Below are 22927 nucleotides of genomic sequence, written 5' to 3' on the forward strand. Positions count from 1 at the left end.
CACTCTAGCTGACAGGACATCACAATCAATTAAGAACTCTTCAAGGGTGCCATAGAGTAATAAAGGATGCAAAGCTTGGAATTAGAATACCAATTTTGCTCCACACAGGATATATAAAGATCCAAACAAATGAAAGAAAATGTCACTCTGTGTATGATTTCTGCATTTTCATTTATATATTTATTCAACAAATATTTCTTGAGTGCTTATTAAGTTCCAGGGAATGTTATATATATAGTTGGTTTTATTTTGGTGGGAATACACCAACACTGCTTCAAAGCAGGGTTGGTAAATCTCCGATCTACAGGTCACATTCCATCTCCAGCTTAATTTTGTCTGGCTCAAAGAGAAGGTATCAAGAAATGAAAACACAGCAGACCTTTAGAAGTCTTTAGAAGCAGTAAGAGAGACACAATTCTATGAAGAGAGGATAGTGTCCCTCTCCTTTACTACTGTGTATAACTCTCATTGTCTCTACTTCATTCTGCCTCCTTTCCTTAACTGGCCATAACAGGGCACTAGGATATATATTATTTACTAAATGTATTGAATTACGTTCCCAATTTTAATTTAAATGGCATACCAACTGAACTTTTTTTTTTTTTTCCTGAAACAAACAACCTTTTTGCTGCTTTTTGAGGGGGAGAAGTAGGGATGGGGGGAAGTAGATCTACAGTCCTTTAAATTTCTTTCAGAGATTCTCCTCTCATTAACTCAGTTTCTCCACTCAGTGACTTGGTTAACTGAAATTGCTTCTTGGCAATAATAAATATTGCATTTAAAAAAATCAAACAATAAACATTGTACTTTAAGGATCTACACAAAAAATACAATCAAGTTCATAAGACATAAGTATAAATAAGAAATAAATATTTCATGGAGAAAGTAAATAAAAATCTATCCAAATAATTATTTCAACAACAAAAAAAAGAAATAGAAATGCACTCAAAAGAAAAGTGTTAACATTTATCATGTTTTATACACTGAAAATAAAAATTTTCCACTCCTATGGCCAGTCTTCAAACAGATTTTATCACAAAATTATAGTTTCCATTTTACAATTTCTCTCTGTAGTAGTTACTATGAACTATAAATTATCCAAACACTTAATTTCTCCAGAAATTAAATATCTTCCTAAAAATGCTATATAATCCCCATTACATAATATCACAGTAATGATTTGCTTTATCACACAAAAAACTATAATTATTATAACTTTTTCTTTATTTGTCATCTTTCTACAGAAACGATCAGTAGTTAGCCTTACCAGGAAATTATACACATTATGAATACAAGTTTTAATAGACTACTGATTAGACTGTCATGTTGCAAGTATTTCTAGAACATGATATCACAAATTAAGTCATTAATTCCAAAACAATGGTTTATTAACAAAAAAGTACAAAGAAGTACAAATGGATATCCTATTTCCCATTGCAGTCCATCTATCTATCTCCCTATCAGTCCATGAGATGGCTTTTTAGAGCTGTAAGAATGGGTAAAAATACTTCTCCTGTTTCTAATGGTCCCTAATAACTATCCAAATCCAAATAACTGTGTATTTAAGTTATACAGACCAATTTTTAAGCAATGTTTAAATCTACTGTTATAAAAGCCTCTCCCCTTGCAATACACCACATACCTAAACTGAACATCAGCGCCAACATCCATAAATCACATATCCTATCACTAGTATGTTTGTCTTGAAATAAGTTTATAAATGAAAACTTAGGTGTATCAAAAATGATATTCATAAGGAGGTACTAAAAACATTCAAGTCAAAACATCTTGTTAACTGAACTAAAGTGAAGTACATGGAAACATTCAATTTATTAGTTGTGCTTTTTGCATTGATTTTAAATGAAAGCTACTCTGACATCAAATCTTACTGCTATTACTTCAGTTTCTTCAAGAAATGGTTCATTTTCAAGTTATTTCAACAAATGTAAGGTTGTGACATACTCCTCTTTCTACAGGCCTCAAGTACTCCTCTGAATCATGGTCAACTCTAACACTTTGTGATTTTTCTCACAGTGCTCCTTAATTTACTAACACAGATGGGGAGATTTAGCAAATAATAACCAATTTGCTCTTTCTGCTTTGGCTCCTCAAGACAGAACATGTGGTTTTACTCTCTGATGGTCCTGAAAGCCTTGTGTAGAATTTATTAGGTTATACGTGTTTCTGAGTGGTAAGTTCCAGCTTTTTGGTTTGTGGAGGGAGCCAGTTCAGAGCTTAGTTACCACTATACTCCTCACCTAGAAGTATTCTTATCAAGAACGTAAGTTCAGTGTTAAACTAGGCTTTAGTAACAAAAGGGTGCTATAGCAGTGCATACATTTTTGGGGGAGCTGGAAAATTCAGATGACCACTCACTAAACATAAAATCATCATTCCACAAAGATTTTATTCACATTAAACTTGCACAGTAGCAAAAAAAAAAATCGAAACATAAAACTAAGCCACATATCAAAGAACAATATACAATAGAGATTTGAATTTCTCAATAGCATTAGAAGGTATTTCCATAAATAACATTTACAATTCTAATGTTAGGACTTTCAAGGTATCTGAAGCTTCACAGTGCTAGGACTGATTTTTATCAGAACACATGCAAAAATGTGCAACATAATTATTCATATTAATGACACAAAAAAAGCACGCCAGTTATTTGTCATTCCAGCACGGCCATGCCACTCTATGTTCTAAAAACAAACAACCCCCCAAATCCGGGTCCCATTCATTCTTCAATTATGCCTTTAGTCACTCTGCTTTATTATATTCAAACAGTCACTGTTAGTGCTCTTCACCACGACTTTCAGGTTGACGTCACTCCCTGCCTGCTGGCTGTCAGGACTGGGGGACGCCCCTCTCCCAGACTCACCTTCTTCCGGATGTCTTCATCATTTGCTCCGAGAGAGGCATAGAGCTTGAATGCAGCCTGGCGGAGTTCATGAGCATGTTTTAAATCATGATCAAGCTATGGGGGAAAAAAAGGATATGTTCCAACTCAGTCCATTAATTAAACTTTCAATAGCATTAACGGAGTTGAAGGAAAAAAAAGTTAACAACTTTTAGATTTTAGTGACTTTCCCAGTCATTAACTACATTTCCCAGTTATTTTGGGATTCTGTTCACATAGAACTGAGACCTTGTAGTGTCTGTATCAACGTGGCCTAAAATGCACACAGTATGCTTTTATCTAAAAATGAACACTACACTTGACACCGATATATGAAAAACCATTGTGAATCGCTGACTCCAAAAAATTCAGTGTGCCTAAATGGTAGCTTTAGTGGCACTAATGCTTGTTTGCAGCAGCTCTTTGAAATGTTCTCCTCAAAAAGAAGGCACAGCTAGACTTCTCTAGCCCCAGACTACAGCTGATATAACCTGAGTGATACCGCAACAATGTCTTTAGGAGGTTTTCCTTTATTTTCTCAAACATTAAGAGTAGTGCTGGCCTAATTTGGGCATTTAAAAAGCATTTATAAACAGGGAACCCATTGTGAAAACCCTTAACAAACCATATACCATGGTAACCATTACTATGTATTATAGTTACCTGAATTTATGTTGAATATGGGTTTTTTTTCAAGAATATTATCAAAATTATCAGCATGAAGCAATTAATGCTATCTTTATACATGCATAACTGGCTAATTATCAGTTCTTCTATAAACTTGATCTATCACAAAACTACTGTAAAATAAAAACAGAAGTGTATTTTCAGGATACTTTCAATGACTATGATCAAGTAGCTATACAAAGTCTACCAATAATGCAATCTCGTAACTAAAAGCCTTAATGTAATCATCCAAATGTACCACTTTTCCCAAGGTTACTTTCAAAAGGTTCACTCATCCAGCAATGTACGTGTTGTTCATAACATTCTGAGACCCCTTTTTGAAACTTTCTAAAGAGCTAACTGGTATTATTAGCTAGAAAACTCTGACAGTGTTGATCAACGATGAGAATTTTAGTTGTCACTGACTGTGTGTGAAGATAGAGAAATCCAGCGGGGTAATATAATGTGGGTAACAAAAACTCCACAAAAAGCAAAAGACAATATATATATTTTACAATCATATATATAATTTGGGGTGGCTCTCCGAAGCCAATTCTTAACAGTTCCAAAAATTTTTGTTCAAAGCAGACACTGAAGAATTATAGGAAGAACTTCCTAATACAGAACACTCATTTTAGTAAGTTCTAAAAGTATGTGCTCTTAAAGTCTTAACTACATTCTAGTCATAAATTAAGATATAATACTACTGACTTGAACTAATGTATCATGAAAATCACAAATTAATGTGAAATTTTCTCTTTATGGGTCTAGTGTCTATACTTTTGGGGTCAGAAACCTTTGGATAATCCATCATCAAAAATAAAGTTGACAAAACAAACTATTACTCAAGTTTGGTATAAGGAAGTTTTTTTTTTTTTTTGCGACAGAGTATTGCACTATCACCCAGGATGGAGTGCAGTGGCACGATCTTGGCTCACTGCAACCTCCACCTTCCGGTTTAAGTAGTTCTCTGCCTCAGTCTCCCGAGTAGCTGGGGTTACAGGCATGTGCGACCATGTCCAGTTAATTCTTGTATTTTTAGTAGAGATGGGGTTTCACCATCTTGGCCAGGCTGGTCTTGAACTCCTGACCTTGTAATCTACCCGTCTCGGCCTCCCAAAGTGCTGGGATTCCAGACATGAGCTACCACGTCTGGCCAAGGAAGTCATTTTTAAGGATTATTGTTGTTACAGTTTTAACCTGATGGAAATGAAATGGAAAAACTAACAGAAAAGATAATCTACGTATTAAATGATTTGCATATGCATAGGCTACATGTTCTTAAAACAATGCTTCCTTACTCTCATGGCCATCAAAACATTTTATTTGCCTTCCTGGGATGGTTGACTCAGGGTGTTCATGAGGCAGTAGTTAAAAGCTGCTCATGTATTTTTATATTAATAATACAGTGTCAGTGTGAACAAATGACCAGAAGGAAAACAGACAAGGCAACTGGTTAAATGTATGTAATCCATCACTTCTACTGAAAAAATCAGCACTACTGAAAGAAGAGCAGACACGTAAGATTAATACACAGAGGGTAGAGTACATACTAATGGAAATACCAATGAAGGTTATTTTATGTGCTTCTTAACACAGAGTAAAGATATACCCTTAATAGTTTGCTTTATTTTCAATGTTAAAGGCCAAATGAACAATCGCCTACCAGATGAGGCTTTCTGAAACTCAAAAGCATGAGGGACAGGTCAAAAGGAGAACAGTTACCACTGGAACCACTGGCATGAAAAATACAGTTACATTCATGAAACAGTACTGGCTACTAATTAAGAGGTAATGCTCTCTCTATCATGACTTCCTTGAATAATCTTTCTCTTATAGAATGTTCCTCTCCTATGCTTAGAGAAATGGATATGACAAACAGGCTGGATGCAACAAGTCAAAAGAAGTATCTACCTACTCTAAGGAACTTAGGTTTTCAGGAAAAGCACAATTTGGCCCTTGATGTTCCCAAATTTGAGATTTAATGATGTTTTAGCTTGTCACATACAGGCCCAAAGCACAGTATCAAACAGGAAAAAAAGAGAAAATAGGGAAAGGTAACAAAACAGAAAGACTGCGGCAAAAAGTAACATGAGACAACCTAGTCTCCTGTAACAAAAGATTACTCCTGATCTAAAGAATGACAATGTAACAACAGAGGATTCTGCGACCATGAATAAGATTATACAGTTATGTCAATACCCAGCTTGGAGAATCAACTACTTTTGACGTTTAGTTGGGAGTTAGGATGCAATTTTCTTTTCTTTTCTTTCTTTTCTTTTCTTTTCTTTTTTTTTTTTTTAAGAGACATGGTCTTGCTATGCTGCCGGGCTGGAGTGCAGTGGCTATTCACAGGCATGATCCCACTACTGATCAGCATGGTAGTTTTGACCTGCTCCATTTCCGACCTGGGCCAGATCACCACTCCTTGGGCAACCTAGTGGTTCCCTGCTCCCAGGAGGTCACCATATTGATGCCGAACTTTGTGTGGACCCCTGATCAACATAGCTCAGAACTCCTGGACTGAACCTCCCACCTCAGCCTCCCAAATAGCTGGGACTACAGGCACGTGCCACCATGCCCAGCAGGATGCAATTTTCTTTACTGCTTATCTGCTCAGTAAAAACTTTCTCACAGGCCGGGCGCGGTGGCTCAAGCCTGTAATCCCAGCACTTTGGGAGGTCGAGGCGGGTGGATCACGAGGTCAAGAGATCGAGACCAGCCTGGTCAACATGGTGAAACCCCATCTCTACTAAAAATACAAAAAATTAGCTGGGCATGGTGGCGTGTGCCTGCAATCCCAGCTACTCAGGAGGCTGAGGCAGGAGAATTGCCTGAACCCAGGAGGCGGAGGTTGCGGTGAGCCGAGATCGTGCCATTGCACTCCAGCCTGGGTTAACAAGAGCGAAACTCCGTCTCAAAAAAAACAAAAACAAAAACAAAAAAAAACTTTCTCACAATAAACATTATTCAAGTTGGATTCAAAAACTCACAAAGCAGTATTATCTACATTAGCAAAGAGAAAAGATCCTATATTTAAAAGGGCTTTGAGCTGTAGTTATCAATTGGTTCAAAATTGTGAACAGTAAGAAAAACTTTATAAAAATCTCCTTTGAGCTGCTAAAAAAGGAAGAGAACATACCCTTTTAATATCAGTGATGGCACTCACTGAGCTGGGATACTTGAAATAATCAGCAAGCATAGCAATGAGGTGATCCGTTATGCTAGCGATTCTCTGTAGCTCAACATCTGGTTCAATCAGATAGGCAAGTGTCTCGGCTCCTTCAACTCTTTCCTCCAGCAATCTTTCCTTACTGCACATTCGAACCAAACAAGGTAATGTCTGAAAAGTAGTGAGATTATTTGCTTTTTGGTACAGGTATAAGTTTAAGCATATAGTGACTGAATCAACTCAATAACTTTTATCAGGAGTAATGTTTGTGATCAAGTATTTCCTTTACTGACTTCCAGAGAATATTTTTTAAAATGCAAAAACAAGCGAAATTCAGTACCAATTAATCACTTTTACTGGTACGCTAAACTCTATTCACACATCAAAGTATATTAATATAAATATTAGGCTTTTGGGACCGATAAGACAAGTTTTATCGCACAGCTTTATAAAAGACATTTAAGAAACCCTAACAGCCGGGCGCGGTGGCTCAAGCCTGTAATCCCAGCATTTTGGGAGGCCGAGGCGGGTGGATCACGAGATCAAGAGATCGAGACCATCCTGGTCAACATGGTGAAACCCCGTCTCTACTAAAAATACTAAAAATTAGCTGGGCATGGTGGCGCATGCCTGTAATCCCAGCTACTCAGGAGGCTGAGGCAGGAGAATTGCCTGAACCCAGGAGGCGGAGGTTGCGGTGAGCCGAGATCGCGCCATTGCACTCCAGCCTGGGCAGCAAGAGCGAAACTCCGTCTCAAAAAAAAAAAAAAAAAAAAAAGAAACCCTAACAAATCATGTGTGATGGTTCTGCTGCATCTATCTACTGATTTACCTAAAAGAGATCCAGCAATTTAATCACAAATGATTGTACCTTAGAAAAAGTATGCTATATTTTCATTAGTGAGTAATACGGTTTATGTTTTTGAGATTCGTAACTACAGTCGCCAAAACAAAATACAGTTTTAAAACTGCAGTGATCAGCTGGGTGCAGTGGCTCACACCTGTAATCCCAGCACTTTGGGAGGTCGAGGCAGGCAGATCACAAGGTCTGAAGATTGACACCCTCCTTGCCAAAATGGTGAAACCCCATCTCTACTAAAAATACAAAAAAATTAGCTGAGTGTGGTGGCGCACACTTATAGTCCCAGCTACTCGGGAAGCTGAGGCAGGAGAATTGTTTGAACCCAGGAAGTGGAGATAGTAGTGAGCTGAGATCACGTCTCTGCACTACAGCCTGGGTGACAGTGCGAGACTCCGTCTCAGGAAAAAAACAAACAAACAAACAAAAAAAACCTGCAGTGATCTTACCATTACTCATATTCCACCAGTTCTACCATAATGCAAGTGAAATGCACCATTCACAGGTGCTAGGTTTTTCCAAGAACTTGCTAGAATTAGCAGCGGTTATCTACTACTCCAATTTTACTTCTGAGATCTTTCAAAAATCTTGGCACTGGTTTTGGTAACTTATCTATGTTAGGTTCTCAATAAAAATATTCCAGACATTTACTATGTCTAAGCCTGATGAATTCACTTGAAAGGACAATGTGGAAGTAGAAACTGAAATGTTATAATTATAGAAAGTGTTCCTCAAATACTGCAGGTAACTAACTGTGCTTTGCTCTTTTATATATAATAAGTTCCTATTATATCTTTTACCACAGAGTTTGGCACTTTATTGTTCACTACTGATTTCCTATTAGGCTAGTAGAAGCTTTACACTTCAACCCTAGGTTTCCAAGGAGAAGGCCCTATTCTTTTTTCCCTAACATTACTAGTTACTAACATTTACTGATACCATAAATTCATGAATTATTTACTTTAATGCTCATGACTACTACGTGAAGAATATCTATTAACATTTTGCCAATGAAGAAAAAGAGGAAGGTTAGAGAATTAAATAAACCAAGATAATTGTTATGAAAGTCCATGGCACCCTATGGAGAGTTGTTTACTTAGGGGGTCCTCAGATCTCATTAAATTAATTCTCTTCCCCAAAGACTAAAGCAAATATTAGTTTTCTTCATGCTCTTTTATCCTTGGGATCACCTTTTGAACAATGATAATGTGAGATCTCATATTTAAAAAGACATGATCAATTTATGTATACTTAATTTTTATAGCTAATAAGACAGTTTAATGTATTTAATATTTTGTTTTCCTCACAATAACCTTGTGGCATAGATGAGCAGGAATTATTGTTTCAATTTTCATAATCCACAGTCTGAGGCATCAAAAGAATAAAGATGTCAAGCCAGTCAGGGGTGGGAGTGCAAAAAACCAGAATCCAGGTTTTAGGACTTACAGGACTGGTGCTTTCTCTAGGTTTTTCAAAGTTCGAGTTGCATTTGACATATCACAATGACAATTCTTGTTTTCATGTGTTATCTACTTATTCTCTCTCAGCATGTCTTTTGATTATCAGCTGAGAGTGATACAAAGTCTTTTTCTGCAAAAGTGGTAAACTGCCTATAAAACTGATACAAATTTAATGACAATCAAGAATGAAATATATTTCTATTTTACCTGAATTGTACACATTTTTACAATTTCCACATCCTCTTAATTACCATAAAATGAAAGGGCTGTGACAATAAGACAATTATTTCATGTTGACTTTCAAAACACATCTAAAATCAATTTTTAAAAACTATATGACATCCACTGAAAAGAAAGCATGGTCTTTTAATATTATTCTATGTCATGCACACATACAATAATGACAAATGTGTAAAATGAAATATAAATATCAATACTGATATTTAACACATAACTGAATCATTTTTACATTTGAAAGATAATTAACTAGCTTACCTTTAATACAATACAGTTATCATCTGTCCGAATTGCTCCAGCTCTACACATGTAAGTTAAACTGGAATAAGACAGCAGAAAATAAGTTTTTGCTTGGGGTTTTAAAGCTTTAAATGAAAAAATACTTGTTTTTAAGATTTCATTAAAAAAATTAAAACCAAATAATATCACTTATCTTGAGGGAGAACATTTTGTCAAGGAGGTTCAGTTAATTTAACCGTCAAAGATAACTGACAAATACAGATGGTAAGTCAGATACTTAAAAAATCAAAACCAAAAACAAAACAAAAACCTACCAAATAGTTTTAAAAATAAATAATCTAATGAGTAGATACATTTTGAAGCTAGGTGTTGGGCCCATGTTGTATTCTTCATACTTTAGAATTTTCCATAATAAAAAGGGAAAAATGTTCCAAGTAAAACACAAGATTAACATATTATCTCAGTTTAAACGAAGTTAAGTTGGAATATTCTAACTCCAAATGCAGTAGAAGTATCACAGAAGAGGCATTTAACTTGTAACACAACTATCCATCAGAAATGAAAAATTGAGAGGTTTACAGCAGTAGCTTTGGGAACGAGTCAATAATTTGGTGCTACAGAAAAACAATTTATCATAAGCTGCCTTTGAATAAGAATATAATTAATTTGTATTTCCTAGGCAGTCACTGAACATTAAGCGCTTCAGAAATATAAATTAATAAATTTCCTTTTGATTACATTCCTTTAGCAAGATAGGGAAAAAAATAAAAACATCTCATGTTTGGCTTCTACAGAAAGTTATAAACAAATAGGTAAAATTATTTTACTTATACTGCAGAGGGCTGAAATATTTGTAGCTGTTATTAACTTGAGGCTTGTTACCATATCGTTTTTCTGAAACCATTTACTTGAGAACGTTACTTTACTGACAGAGGCAAATGCTCAGTTTTAAAGACAAAAAACAAGCAAACAAAAAATACAAATAAACAAAAACCAATTATGATACATGAATAATTCAATGAAAATTCAAAATTCTCACCAAAATATTAGAACCACAGCTTCTTAAATACTGAGATTAAACTTAGCATAGACCCCTACACAAGTGCTCCTCACATCCATTCATATATTGATAATTAGAGAACATGCACTGAATGCTCACATGAGCCAGAAATTGTGCTAATGAAAACTTTGTGGCCAGGAGCAGTAGCTGATCCCTGTAATCCCAGCACTTTGGGAGGCCAAGATGGGTGGATCACGAGGTCAGGAGTTTGAGACCAGCCTGACCAACATGGTGAAACCCTGTCTCTACTAAAAATACAAAAATTAGCCAGGTGTAGTAGCGCGTACCTGTAATCCCAGCTACACAGGAGACTAAGGCAGGAGACTCGCTTGAACCTGGGAAGTGGAGGTTGCAGTGAGCTGAGATCGCACCACTGCACTCTAGCCTGGGCAACAGAGCTCCATCTCATAAATAAATAAATAAATAACTTTGCATAAATATCTTACAAACCATCACAATTTTATGAGAATTTTGTATGTGTGTGTTTTTTTCCTCGAAAGATGGGGAAGCCACATTCTCTGAAATCATCCCTCGGTTATCAACTTCAATAAATTCGTACTCTGTGTTTCTGTATCTTTGTATTTACCTGGCTTAATACTTAGCACAGTATAGTTGGTTAAATCTAATCTAATTCAGTATTGTTTCAACTGAAGTACAAGAATAGTAACTTGATGATGTAATAAAGTAATTTTCTGAAGACTGTCTCAGATATTATACAAGAGTTCCTGTTTTGCATACTACTAGTAATAAGCTGAGTCTTAAAAACTCATATCCATTTAAGAAAATGTGGAACGGCTCCATGACTTTCAAATTTCAAACTCCCCAAATAAAACGGGGATTTGAAGCAAGCAAATGTGGCTGTCCAAAAATACTCTAAGATATTGATAAACCACTGTCTTTCTTCCCACATTGTCCTGATTTTTACCATTTTGCTGATGTGAGCTGCATCTCAATAGGCTTATCCCTCTGTAACATCTTCACAAAAATCTGTGGTAACAATTCTCCATCAACCAAAACTAGAAATAAAACAAACAATCATTAAGGAAATTCTTTAAATCTACAAAGTTCAACAATTAAATCATGTAGGTGCCACTGAAAGATCCAGCCTACCATTTACCAGGGTCATCGATACCTGGGGGTTTTCAAAAGCTAAAACTGAGAAACATTTCAGTGCTTGCATTCGAACCTGTAAAAATAAATGAACAAACAAAAAATGCATTTATTTTAATTTTGCAAATGCAAATTTTAATGTCTGAGAATCTAAACTCTTCTAAAAAAATTATGTAAATCTGCTTAAAATAATAACAGGCCTCAAAGAAATAACTATAACACCTGTATATCTGAAGAGTACAGTATGTTAAAATTAATTATAAAAGTTAAAATTAATTTTGAAGTAACAGAAAAAAAAAAAAAACAATGAGGTAGTAGCAATTTAAATTTAACCAGATAAATCCCCAATCAAAGTTAAAAGAGCACTGTACAAAGTACAGTTGGTAAGATAAAGAGAACAAGAGAACTTAGTATCAATTAATTACCAAGTGACTTTCAAGGCAAAATAAATAAATAAATAAACTACTCTTATGCATGGGATGGAGAAAGGGAACAGAAGGAGAGGAAACAATGTTATAATAAAAATGTGATATGCACTAAACTAACTTTTAAAACACCCATGAATTGTGCTACTATTCCTCAAAACTAGGTTACTGGTTTGGGACAACACCAAGGGTCCAATCTCTTAACCATATATAATATGTTTTACAATTTGCAGGAGCTCCTAAGAGATCTGTTATTTTTTATTCTTTTCAGCTTTTACTAATCTCATCTTCATTTCTAAGCCTGAGTCTACCCATGATGTTTTAATGTGGAACATGAGACTGACAAGCACTTACAGGATAGGTAGCTGGGGTATGAAGAAGCCCTGCCCCTCACCTAGTCAATGCTCTGCAGCACTTGCATATATTAGTGCAAAGGAGGAACACAGACTATATTAATGGCACTTTGGCAATATACCAAACCTTGGCAGAAGAGTAATGTCACCAGACAAGTCCCCTTTCCACAACCTGTAGGTTTTTCAAATCATTACAGTAATTAAGGAAGTCTAGTGCAGAAAAGACAGGAAAAATGGAAGAAGAGCTGGGGGAACTAATGAAGCCAAAGGAGGCGAAGTAAAGGAACAATAAATAGCCACCCAAACAACTGTTTCTTGATGTGCAAGGGCTGACTGGTTTAGCCTCTGCATAGCACAGGACAGAGGAAGTAGCTCTCAGTGTATGTTTCCTTCCCCTGCCTCCGGCTAGTTTGAAGTAAGCTTCACTCCCCATTTCTATCCTTATGAGCTCTTTACCAAAATTAAACTAGACAGCTGAGTTAAGGAAAACATATACATTAGCAGGCCCTACCTGAAATAAATTTAAAGACTAAAAGAGTAGAAGGGAGTCACTGCAAGAGGACAGAAGACAAACATGACTGCTTCCCTGCTCTGCAAGAAACTCCTACAATACCCAACTGTAACGTGACACAATAAGGACTATGTCCCAGTATTTGCTACAACTTGTAGATGGACAACAATGAATGGCCAAGGTTTTAACTCAACACCTGGCACTATATTACGACACTGCTTACTTTTATATATAAAAGACAATAAAGTAAATTTAAATAACTCTGAAAACACCTTACTTTTTGACTCAAAACACAAAACATAACACATTTTAAATGTTGATGTTTGTGTGGGTATATGCTAAGTCTGAGACACTGTGGCTAAACAAAGGTCTCAAATATAAAACCCAAAGTCTTTCTTGACATAGAAACCCACTGCTTCTATACCTCAAGGCATTAATGGCACTGGTACCTATCCAAAAAAGATTGGAAATCTATTTAATTGGTGCGAATTAGTAAGAACTCATGGTATAACCATACACTAAAAAAATAGAAATGCAAGGGCAGTTTTTCTTTTTTAAAGAATATTCTAAAGCTAAAATGATGCCCTATAACATTTTACTTATAAAATACTACTTCTGATCACAATTATCAAAGAAGCAATAAAAATATGTGGGTCTCCTTCTAGAAATCACAAATAAGGTATAAAAATCTGGTCACAATTTTTAACATCTTACTTTGTAGGACAGTGAGGTTAGTAGGTGAGCAATATTCTGAACTGCACCATGATTAAATAAAATTGTTTGATGATCTGGCCCCTGTAAGAAAAGAGAATACAATAACACATTAAGAAGAGTCAATGATTCATTCAATAAAACAACATTTACTTAAAAGCCGAAAACCACATTCACTACAGTATAGAATCCTGTTACTCTTTGCTTAAACAAATACCCTCAAAAAGCAGGGTAGACACTGTTTTTGGTCCTGCAAGGGGCTACCATATCTTAACTCATTCCAGTTCTAGAAATGCTATCTCTTCACTTCCTAGAAATAGAGAAGTGGGCACAGAAGCTATACTGGCAGAAGTCCTCTGCAATTATTAAATAGCATACCACCACAGCAATAGAGCCATGACGAATTCTGCATTTCATGTGCACATTATTGCCCTATGCCCACAGGAAACAGGAAACAGTGGCAGAGTCATTCTTACAACTTAGAAATGATAAGCTAGTCAGGGGGAACTCTAAAAATGAACTGTAAAAGGAACTGGACCACGGACTAACCTACCTCAACATATCAGAGAGGTCTGGATAATGCTATAGTGGGAAACACAACACTCCGTAAATGACAAGTGAACAATGTGTTTTTGTTTCCGTATTTCTATCCGATTTCTTTTTTTAAAAGTATTGGTTTGGCCGGGCATGGTGGCTCAAGCCTACAATCCCAGCACTTTGGGAAGCTTAGGCGGGCGGATCACGAGGTCAGGAGTTCAAGACCAGTTTGGTCAGTATGTTGAAACCCCGTCTCTATTAATAATACAAAAATTAGCCGGGTGTGGTGGCACACACCTGTAGTCCCAGCTACTCAGGAGGCTGAGGCAGGAGAATAGCTTGAACCCAGGAGGCAGAGGTTGCAGTGAGCTGAGATCATGCTACTGCACTCCAGCCTGGGTGTCAGAGTAAGACTCCGTCTCAAAAACAAACAAACAAAAAAGTATTGGTTCAGTCAGGCACGGTGGCTCCTGCCTGTAATCCCAGCACTTTGGGAGGCTGAGGTGGGCAGATCACTAGGTCAAGAGATCGAGACCATCCTGGCCAACATGGTGAAACCCCGTCTCTACCAAAAATACAAAACATCCATCATTTGAAGTGGGAAAATTAGCTTTTATACTTCTCAATAGCATAACAGTCATATTCTATTTTATAGGTAAAAATCTCCAAACATTTTACATATTATTAAAAGAATCCTTAAAAAATTCAGCAATTTGTCTCTTTTTCCATACTTTCTAACTTGGAGTTTCATATTCTTAATCCCAATATACTAATCTACAGTTTGCTCATGCAAACCCCCATTATATATTTTAGGTGGTTTCTAATGTTTTACTGTTCTAAGCAGCGTTTTGTTGAACATTATTTGAACCTGCATCTCAGTGCAAATCCTTAGGTTATGAGGATAAATTCCCAGAGCAAAATGGTGTGATACAGTTATTGTTACATATCCATCCAGAATGGTACAAACCTGTTTTTGCAATAACTGAAAATACTGACATTCTCAGGGCATTGGTTTTAAGTGTCCTCCCTTTCCTCCCACCTCATCCATGCACCATCTGCAGTTTTAATTATAGGTACTACTTACTGGATACATCCTGCTATGTGCCAGGCACTGCTCTAAACACTTTACATTAATTGTCTCATTTGAAACAAAGGAGTCCCTGCTTATTCATTGCAAAAATACTGGTGAAGACTGAAGTAGTGGAGCCAAGGAAAATAGGGGTCTTGTAAGGATTCGGCCCATTTTTTTCTTACCTAGTTACTAAATTGTGAAGATAAGCCTAAACTAGCTTCAGCTTATGTCATCACACTAAGGTTTTTTGAGTTCCTTATCAATTTTGACAACCCAGTTTAGACACTGGCAGAGCTTAACAAAAGCTAAGTAGGCATGGGTGCTTGCTGCCTCAGCTTCTTGTACCTCATTGTTTTTCCACCTCTATCTGCAGCCAATCTGTTCTCCTGCTTTGAGGTGACCTAATAGATTACATTTTCCAATACATTTTATACATATCCGGCAGATACATAAATATATTCTTTTCCCCCATTTTAATACAAATGGCAGAAGACTATATATACTGCTCTAAACCTTTTCTTCCTTTATAATTTATCTCAGAGATCATACGTATCAGTACATAAAGAGTTTTCCCATTTATTTGTTGGCCTTATTCTCTCAATGTTCTAAACTTTATTTAACTAGTACCCTATAGTTAGACATTTAGATTGTTTCCAGTCTTTTACTATTAATAACATCATTTCAATATATACCCATGTGCTTTTAACTTTTTTTCTAAGATCTAAATAATATATGGAACATCCTTTTTTAGTTATATTTATACAGATGGGGAAAAGATCATGCACACTGCAATTCTCTCTCTATATAATTGTTTCCTGGTGCTGACAAGATACCTTGATTGTATAAAAGCAATTGCAAGGGGCCAGGCACTGTGGCTCATGCTTGTAATCCCAGCACTTTGGGAGGCCGAGGTGGGTGGATGGCTTGAGGTCAGGAATTCAAGACTAGCCTGGCCAACATGGTGAAATCCCATCTTTACTTTTAAAAAATATATAAATTAGTTGGGCATGGCATTGCACGCCTGTAGTACTAGCTACTCGGGAGTTTGAGGCAGGAGAATTGCTTGGACCTGGGAGACAGAGGTTGCAGTGAGGAAAGATCGCGCCACTGCACTCCAGCCTGGAAGACAGACTCCATCCGTCTCAAAAAAAAAAAAAAAAGCAACTGCAAGGAAGGAATTAGTAGCCAAACCAACTAGCAAGAACGAGCTGCCATTTGAGACTTATCAAGTCTCTTGTTTGTCTTTCTCCAAATCAACCTGCAGGAACCCGGTGGTTAGTGAGGCAGAATCCATTGGGTAAGAAGCACCTAAGTCCTCACGGTCTTTTTTTTTTTAATTTTTCTTTTTTTCCAGACATGGGGGGTCTCATTATGTTGCCAAGGCTGGTCTTGAACTTCTGAGCTTAAGGGATCCTCTCGTTTAGGCCTCCCAAAGTGCCGAGATTATGGACATGAGCCTAGCCCTCATGGTCTTAAACTCCAAAAGATAGGTCTCAGAAATCTAAGTAAATACTTAAGAAATGGCAACAGTTTAGAAGTTAGAATTTCAACAGATATTACTTTTAGTGGGTGTTTTTTGCTGAATAAATCAGGGAGAAAATTTCAAAGATATAATTGTAATTAGATTACAACACAAATGTTTTAGTGATCTCTCCCTTTTTTTTCCCTTCCCCAAAGGGAAGAGAATAAATGTATGTACCTTTATTTAATATTGATCCCAGTCTAAGCAAATTAGTAATTTTAAGTTTTGTCATTTAATCTTAGCTTAATATGAGCCCCTAAATGAGTCTTAAAATTCTACTTTAAATCTTATTTTTAGCCTATATGCAAAAAAACAACATGAAAATAAAAGGGTTTTATATTTAATGACAATACATGGACCATTCGATCAGTTGTTCTCAAAGATGTTTGTCAGTGCATCAGTAAAGTTGTCAATATTGTATTTTAGGCTATTACTGTTATCAATGGATTTATAAATGCAATACTTTTCAAGTCTAGCTATATCTCAGAATATTTAATTGTGGTTATTTAATTACAGTGGCAAATGCTAATTTAGCAAATTAAAAGGTGAGTAAAGGTGACTTTCTCTGATAACATATTCCATTCTGTTAGTGGTATGAGGGTGGCTGTTAATTATTATCCTCAGCTTAAATTTCTCTCCAGCAAAAAAATAATGATTTAATGGTACTCTATTATTTCAGCTAAAACAGCATTGAGAAGTTTCAGATGAGCAATATCTAAAGTGCTGAAAAGTTTCTGATGAGTAATCCTGAAAGCTATTTGGGTAACTTCAGGAATGGGATTATTCAAAATTCTCACAGCTTAAAATAATTTATCACATAGTTATTCCTCCAGGTCCAGTTTTTAGTAACCTTTTGGGATTACTGTAGTTATGACTAGTAGATGCTGTACTCTGCTGAACACTCAGAAACAGACGTTATTTTTATTTTTAGCGACAGTTTTATTTTTTGAGACAGGGTCTTGTTCTGTGACTCAGGCTGAAGTGCAGTGGTGCAATGACAGTTCACTGCAGCCTCAACCACCTGGGCTCAATTAATCCTCCCACCCCAGTCTCTTAAGTAGCTGGGACTACAGGCACACACCACCATGCCTGGCTAATTCTTTTATATGTTTTCTAGAGACAGGGTTTCACCATGTTGCCCAGACTGATCTCGAACTCAGAGAGCCACCTACCTTGGCCTCTCAAAATGCTGAGATTACAACTGTGAGTCACCACACCTGGCCCTTCAAGATTTTTTAATGGGGGCCGGGCGCGGTGGCTCAAGCCTGTAATCCCAGCACTTTGGGAGGCCGAGGCGGGTGGATCACGAGGTCGAGAGATCGAGACCATCCTGGTCAACATGGTGAAACCCCGTCTCTACTAAAAATACAAAAAATTAGCTGGGAATGGTGGTGTGTGCCTGTAATCCCAGCTGCTCAGGAGACTGAGGCAGGAGAATTGCTTGAACCCAGGAGGCGGAGGTTGCGGTGAGCCGAGATCGCGCCATTGCACTCCAGCCTGGGTAACAAGAGTGAAACTCCATCTCCAAAAAAAAAAAAAAAAAAAAAAAAGATTTTTTAATGAGGCATACGGTTCTGCAGTATCTTTCTCAACTTGCCAGGCTGGCTATAAGACATCATTTTGTTGTTGGAAAATTCTAGGCCTTGATGGTTTGAGCTCATTTTAAGTGAGTTGCAACAAAATTGTCATTTTCTTAAAGCCTTTCTTTGCCCCACCTCAAAAGATTAAGGCATGGTTCAATATTGCTGCTCCTATGAGTTGGCCCACACTTTGTCAAAGTAATCCGAGAAGAGAAACTTCAAAACATTTTCACAAAAATCTTAAATAGTACTGAATAGATTATGATAATCAGCTAGGATTTGTTTGGAAAGTAGTGTAGATGTGTAAATTACAATGTAGAAACTTTTCCTACAACCAGGTGATTCAGCTTTCATTTATTTGGAAGGCTGTTCTAAAACAGCAGAAACCTATGTCTTCCAGCTATTCACTTCTCTTATCCCTTCCTTCCTATAGTTCCCAAAGCTCCTTACTTGGCATTTGTATTATAAATGATAATGGCATCATCAGAAGATACTTATTTGGTTAGAAGACGTGTAGAAATTAAGAAAGATCTCAAATAAGTAATCACCCACAGTTACCCATGGTTATCAAAAGTGATACATTCAACATATAATCTATAAAGCAAACTAAATGGCACTTCATAGGCTGAAGACAAAAGAAAGAGAAAGTCTACTCAACAATGAGAAGAATCTCTCTCCTTTCTCCTTATATGACATCACTTAAACCAGTTTCCAGTAATAGGGCACAAGCGTGAGGGAAAACAGTCATGATCACAACATTTCTGGTAATATAAAATGGTATAACTGCTATAAAAAAAATGTGGTAAAACTACAAATATATATATTGACTTCAAAATTTTATTTCTTATAAAATGCCTTATAGGACAAGAGGACCCAAGACGGCCAAACACGAACAGCTCAGGATTGCAGCTCCCAGTGAAAGCGCAGAGGGTGAGTAGATGCCGCATTTCCAGACAGATTTTTATTGCCCACAGACCAGGAGATTCTCAGGTGGAGCAGCCCCACGGGTCGCCAGTGCGGCTGTTTTGACCGGTGTGGCTGCTTTGCCAGCGCCCTAGCACAGTGGTTCTCCATACAAAATACACTGGTCCAGGTGCCCTCTTAGCTGGTGATTGGAGCCCCAGGAAGGCAGATCGCCCATTCATCTGATTAAAAAAAAAAACTGAAACAGGGAGCCAGGCCAGGAGATACCTGGGCAAAAAAACTGCCACGAATCTCAGCGCTGCTGTTTAAGCCGGCGCAGTGAGTCGCCGCATGGGAAATCACACAGATCCCAGAGCCTTTTCAACAAGCGACTAGAACACCTGGGAGAGAGAGTCCACTGTTAACTAAAAAAAAAAAAAAAAAAAAAAACTCTGAGTCAGGGGGTCAGGTGATCAGGCTCAGCTGGACCCACCCCCACAAAAAACAAACAAACAAAAAAACAGCAATTGAAAACACTCTGGGTTGAGAGTTTCACAGCAAGCACAGCTGAACCTGGGACGGTCCAGCTCTATGGGGGAGGGGCGTCCGCCATTACCGAGACACTCCACCACTAGGGAGGTAGTCCACCATCACTGAGGCAGCCCGCCATTGCCGAGGCAACCTGCCATTACAGAGGCGTGCCACCATTACCGAGGCAGTTCTAACTACACCCATATAAACAGGACTGCAGGGAAGACCACACAGCAGCTGGACGGAGCCCATAGCAGCTCAGAAAAGCCTCTGCAGGCAGACAGGGACTAGGCTGCCTCCTCACTTGGCAGGGCAGCCCTGAAAAAAAAAGGCAGCAGCACAACGGAAACTCAAAAAAAAAAACCTCTGTCTCTAACTCCCTGGGACAGAACCCCGGGGAAAAAAGGAGTTTATGAGTTCTGCTGCAACAGACCTAAACATACCTGCCCAGCAACTCTGAATGAACAACGGAGCTCACAGCTCAGCACTTGAGCTCCAATAAAGGACAGACTGTCTCCTCAAGCAGCTCCCTGACCCCCGTATGTCCAAAGAGTCACCTCATAAAGGAGAGAACACACTGACATTTGGCGGGTATCATTCTGGGACAAAAACAGCAGAAGAAGAAATTGGTAGCAACCCTTACTGTTCTGCAACTGCTGCAGGTGATCCCCAGGCAAGCAGGGCCTGGAGTGGACCTCAGCAGTCCTACAGCAGACGGGCCAGACTGTTAGAAGGAAAACTAAGAAAACAGAAATAACTTCATCATCCACAAACTAGAAGCTCACCCAGAGACCCAATCTGAAAGTCAGCAACTACAAAGACAACAGGTGGATAAATCCACAAAGATGGGAAGAAACCAGCAGAAAAAGGATGAAAACACCAAAAACCCGAACATCTCTCCTCCTAAAAGGGATCACAACTCCTCACCAGAAAGGGAACAAGGTTGGATAGAGAATGAGTGTGATGAAATGACAGAATCAGACTTCAGAAGGTAGGTAATAAGAAACTTCTGTGAGCTAAAAGAACATGTTCTAACCCAATGCAAAGAAACTAAAAACCTTGACAAAAGATTTGACAAAATGCTAACGAGAATGCACAACATAGAGAGGAACATAAGTGAATTGATGGAGCTGAAAAACACAACACGAGAACTTCATGAAGCATGCACAAGTTTCAACAGCTTAAGTGACCAAGCAGAAGAAAGGATATCAGAGGTTGAAGATCAACTTAATGAAATAAAATGAGAAGGCAAGCCGGGCGCGGTGGCTCAAGCCTGTAATCCCAGCACTTTGGGAGGCCGAGGCGGGTGGATCACGAGGTCGAGAGATCGAGACCACCCTGGTCAACATGGTGAAACCTCGTCTCTACTAAAAATACCAAAAATTAGCTGGGCATGGTGGCGCGTGCCTGTAATCCCAGCTACTCAGGAGGCTGAGGCAGGAGAATTGCCTGAACCCAGGAGGCGGAGGTTGCGGTGAGCCAAGATCGCGCCATTGCACTCCAGCCTGGGTAACAAGAGTGAAACTCCGTCTCAAAAAAAAAAAAAAAAAAAAATGAGAAGGCAAGAATAGAGAAAAAAGGGTAAAAAGGAATGAATAAAATCTCCAAGAAATGTGGGACTATGTGAAAAGACCTAATCTACATTTGACAGGTGTACCAGAATGTGACGAAGAGAATGAATCCAAGCTGGAAAATACTCTGCAGGATATTATCCAGGAAAACTTCCCAAACCTAGCAAGGCAGGCCAATATTCAAGTCCAGGAAATACAGAGATCACCACAAAGATATTCCTCAAGAAGAGCAACTCCAAGGCACATAATCGTCAGATTCACCAGGGTTGAAATGAAGGAGAAAATGCTAAGGGAAGCCAGAGAGAAAGGTTGGGTTACCCACAAAGGGAAGCCCACCAGACTCACAGCAGATCTCTCAGCTCTAGAAACCCTACAAGCCAGAAGAGAGTGGGGGCCAATATTCAACATCCTTAAAGAAAAGAACTTTCAACCCAGAATCACATATCCAGCCAAACTAAGCTTTATAAGTGAAGGAAAAATAAAATCCTTTGCAAACCAACAAGAACTCAGAGATTACATCACCACCAGGCCTGCTATACAAGAGCTCCTGAAAGAGGCTCTACACATAGAAAGGAACAACCAGTACCAGCCACTCCAAAAAGCATACGAAATGGTAAACAGAATCAACACAATGAAGAATCTGCATCAATTACTGGGCAAAACAGCCAGTTAGCACCAAATGGCAGTATCCAATTCACACATAACAATATTAACCTTAAATGTAAATGGGCTGAATGCCCCAGTCAAAAGACACAGACTGGCAAATTGGACAAAAAGCCAAAACCCATCAGTGTGCTGTATCCAGGAAACCCATCTCACATGCAAGGATACACAAAGGCTCAAAATAAAGGGATGGAGGAAGATTTACCCAGCAAATGGAGAGCAAAAAAAAAGCAGAAGTTGCAATTCTTGTCTCTGATAAAATAGACTTTAAAGCAACAAAGACCAAAAGAGACAAAGAAGGACACTGCATAATGGTAAATGGATCAATGCAACAAGAAGAGCTAACAGCCGGGCGCGGTGGCTCAAGCCTGTAATCCCAGCACTTTGGGAGGCCAAGGCGGGTGGATCACAAGGTCAAGAGATCAAGACCAACCTTGGTCAACAAGGTGAAACCCCGTCTCTACTAAAAATACAAAAAATTAGCTGGGCATGGTGGTGCATGCCTGTAATCCCAGCTACTCAGGAGGCTGAGACAGGAGAATTGCCTGAACCCAGGAGGCGGAGGTTGCGGTGAGCCGAGATCGCGCCATTGCACTCCAGCCTGGGTAACAAGAGCGAAACTCCGTCTCAAAAAAAAAAGAAGAGCTAACAATCCTAAATATATACACACCCAATACAGGAGCACCCAGATACATAAGGCAAGTTCTTAATGACTTACAAAGAGACTTAGACTCCCAAACAATAATAGTGGGAGACTTTAACAACCATTGTCAATATTAGACAGATCAACAAGACAGAAAATTAACTTGGATATTCAGGACTTGAACTCAGACCTAGAACAA

At 38.1% G+C, this 22927-nt stretch overlaps 1 protein-coding gene across 12 annotated transcripts in view; it reads right to left on the minus strand.

Moving 5' to 3' along the window:
* ARMC8 (armadillo repeat containing 8) overlaps positions 1-22927 on the minus strand; it is a 120256-nt gene that overhangs the window by 50482 nt on the left and 46847 nt on the right. For all 12 annotated transcript variants that reach the window (XM_074405856.1, XM_039461799.2, XM_039461800.2 and 9 more), the window contains 6 exons: positions 13710-13790; positions 11707-11782; positions 11522-11612; positions 9555-9615; positions 6711-6911; positions 2885-2980 (listed from right to left, as the gene is read on the minus strand). In XM_074405856.1, coding sequence (XP_074261957.1) covers positions 2885-2980; positions 6711-6911; positions 9555-9615; positions 11522-11612; positions 11707-11782; positions 13710-13790 — 606 coding nt within the window. The remainder of the gene's footprint in view (positions 1-2884; positions 2981-6710; positions 6912-9554; positions 9616-11521; positions 11613-11706; positions 11783-13709; positions 13791-22927) is intronic.

This window comes from Saimiri boliviensis, chromosome 9, assembly GCF_048565385.1.
Source record: "Saimiri boliviensis isolate mSaiBol1 chromosome 9, mSaiBol1.pri, whole genome shotgun sequence".
Taxonomy (NCBI): Eukaryota; Metazoa; Chordata; class Mammalia; order Primates; family Cebidae; genus Saimiri; species Saimiri boliviensis.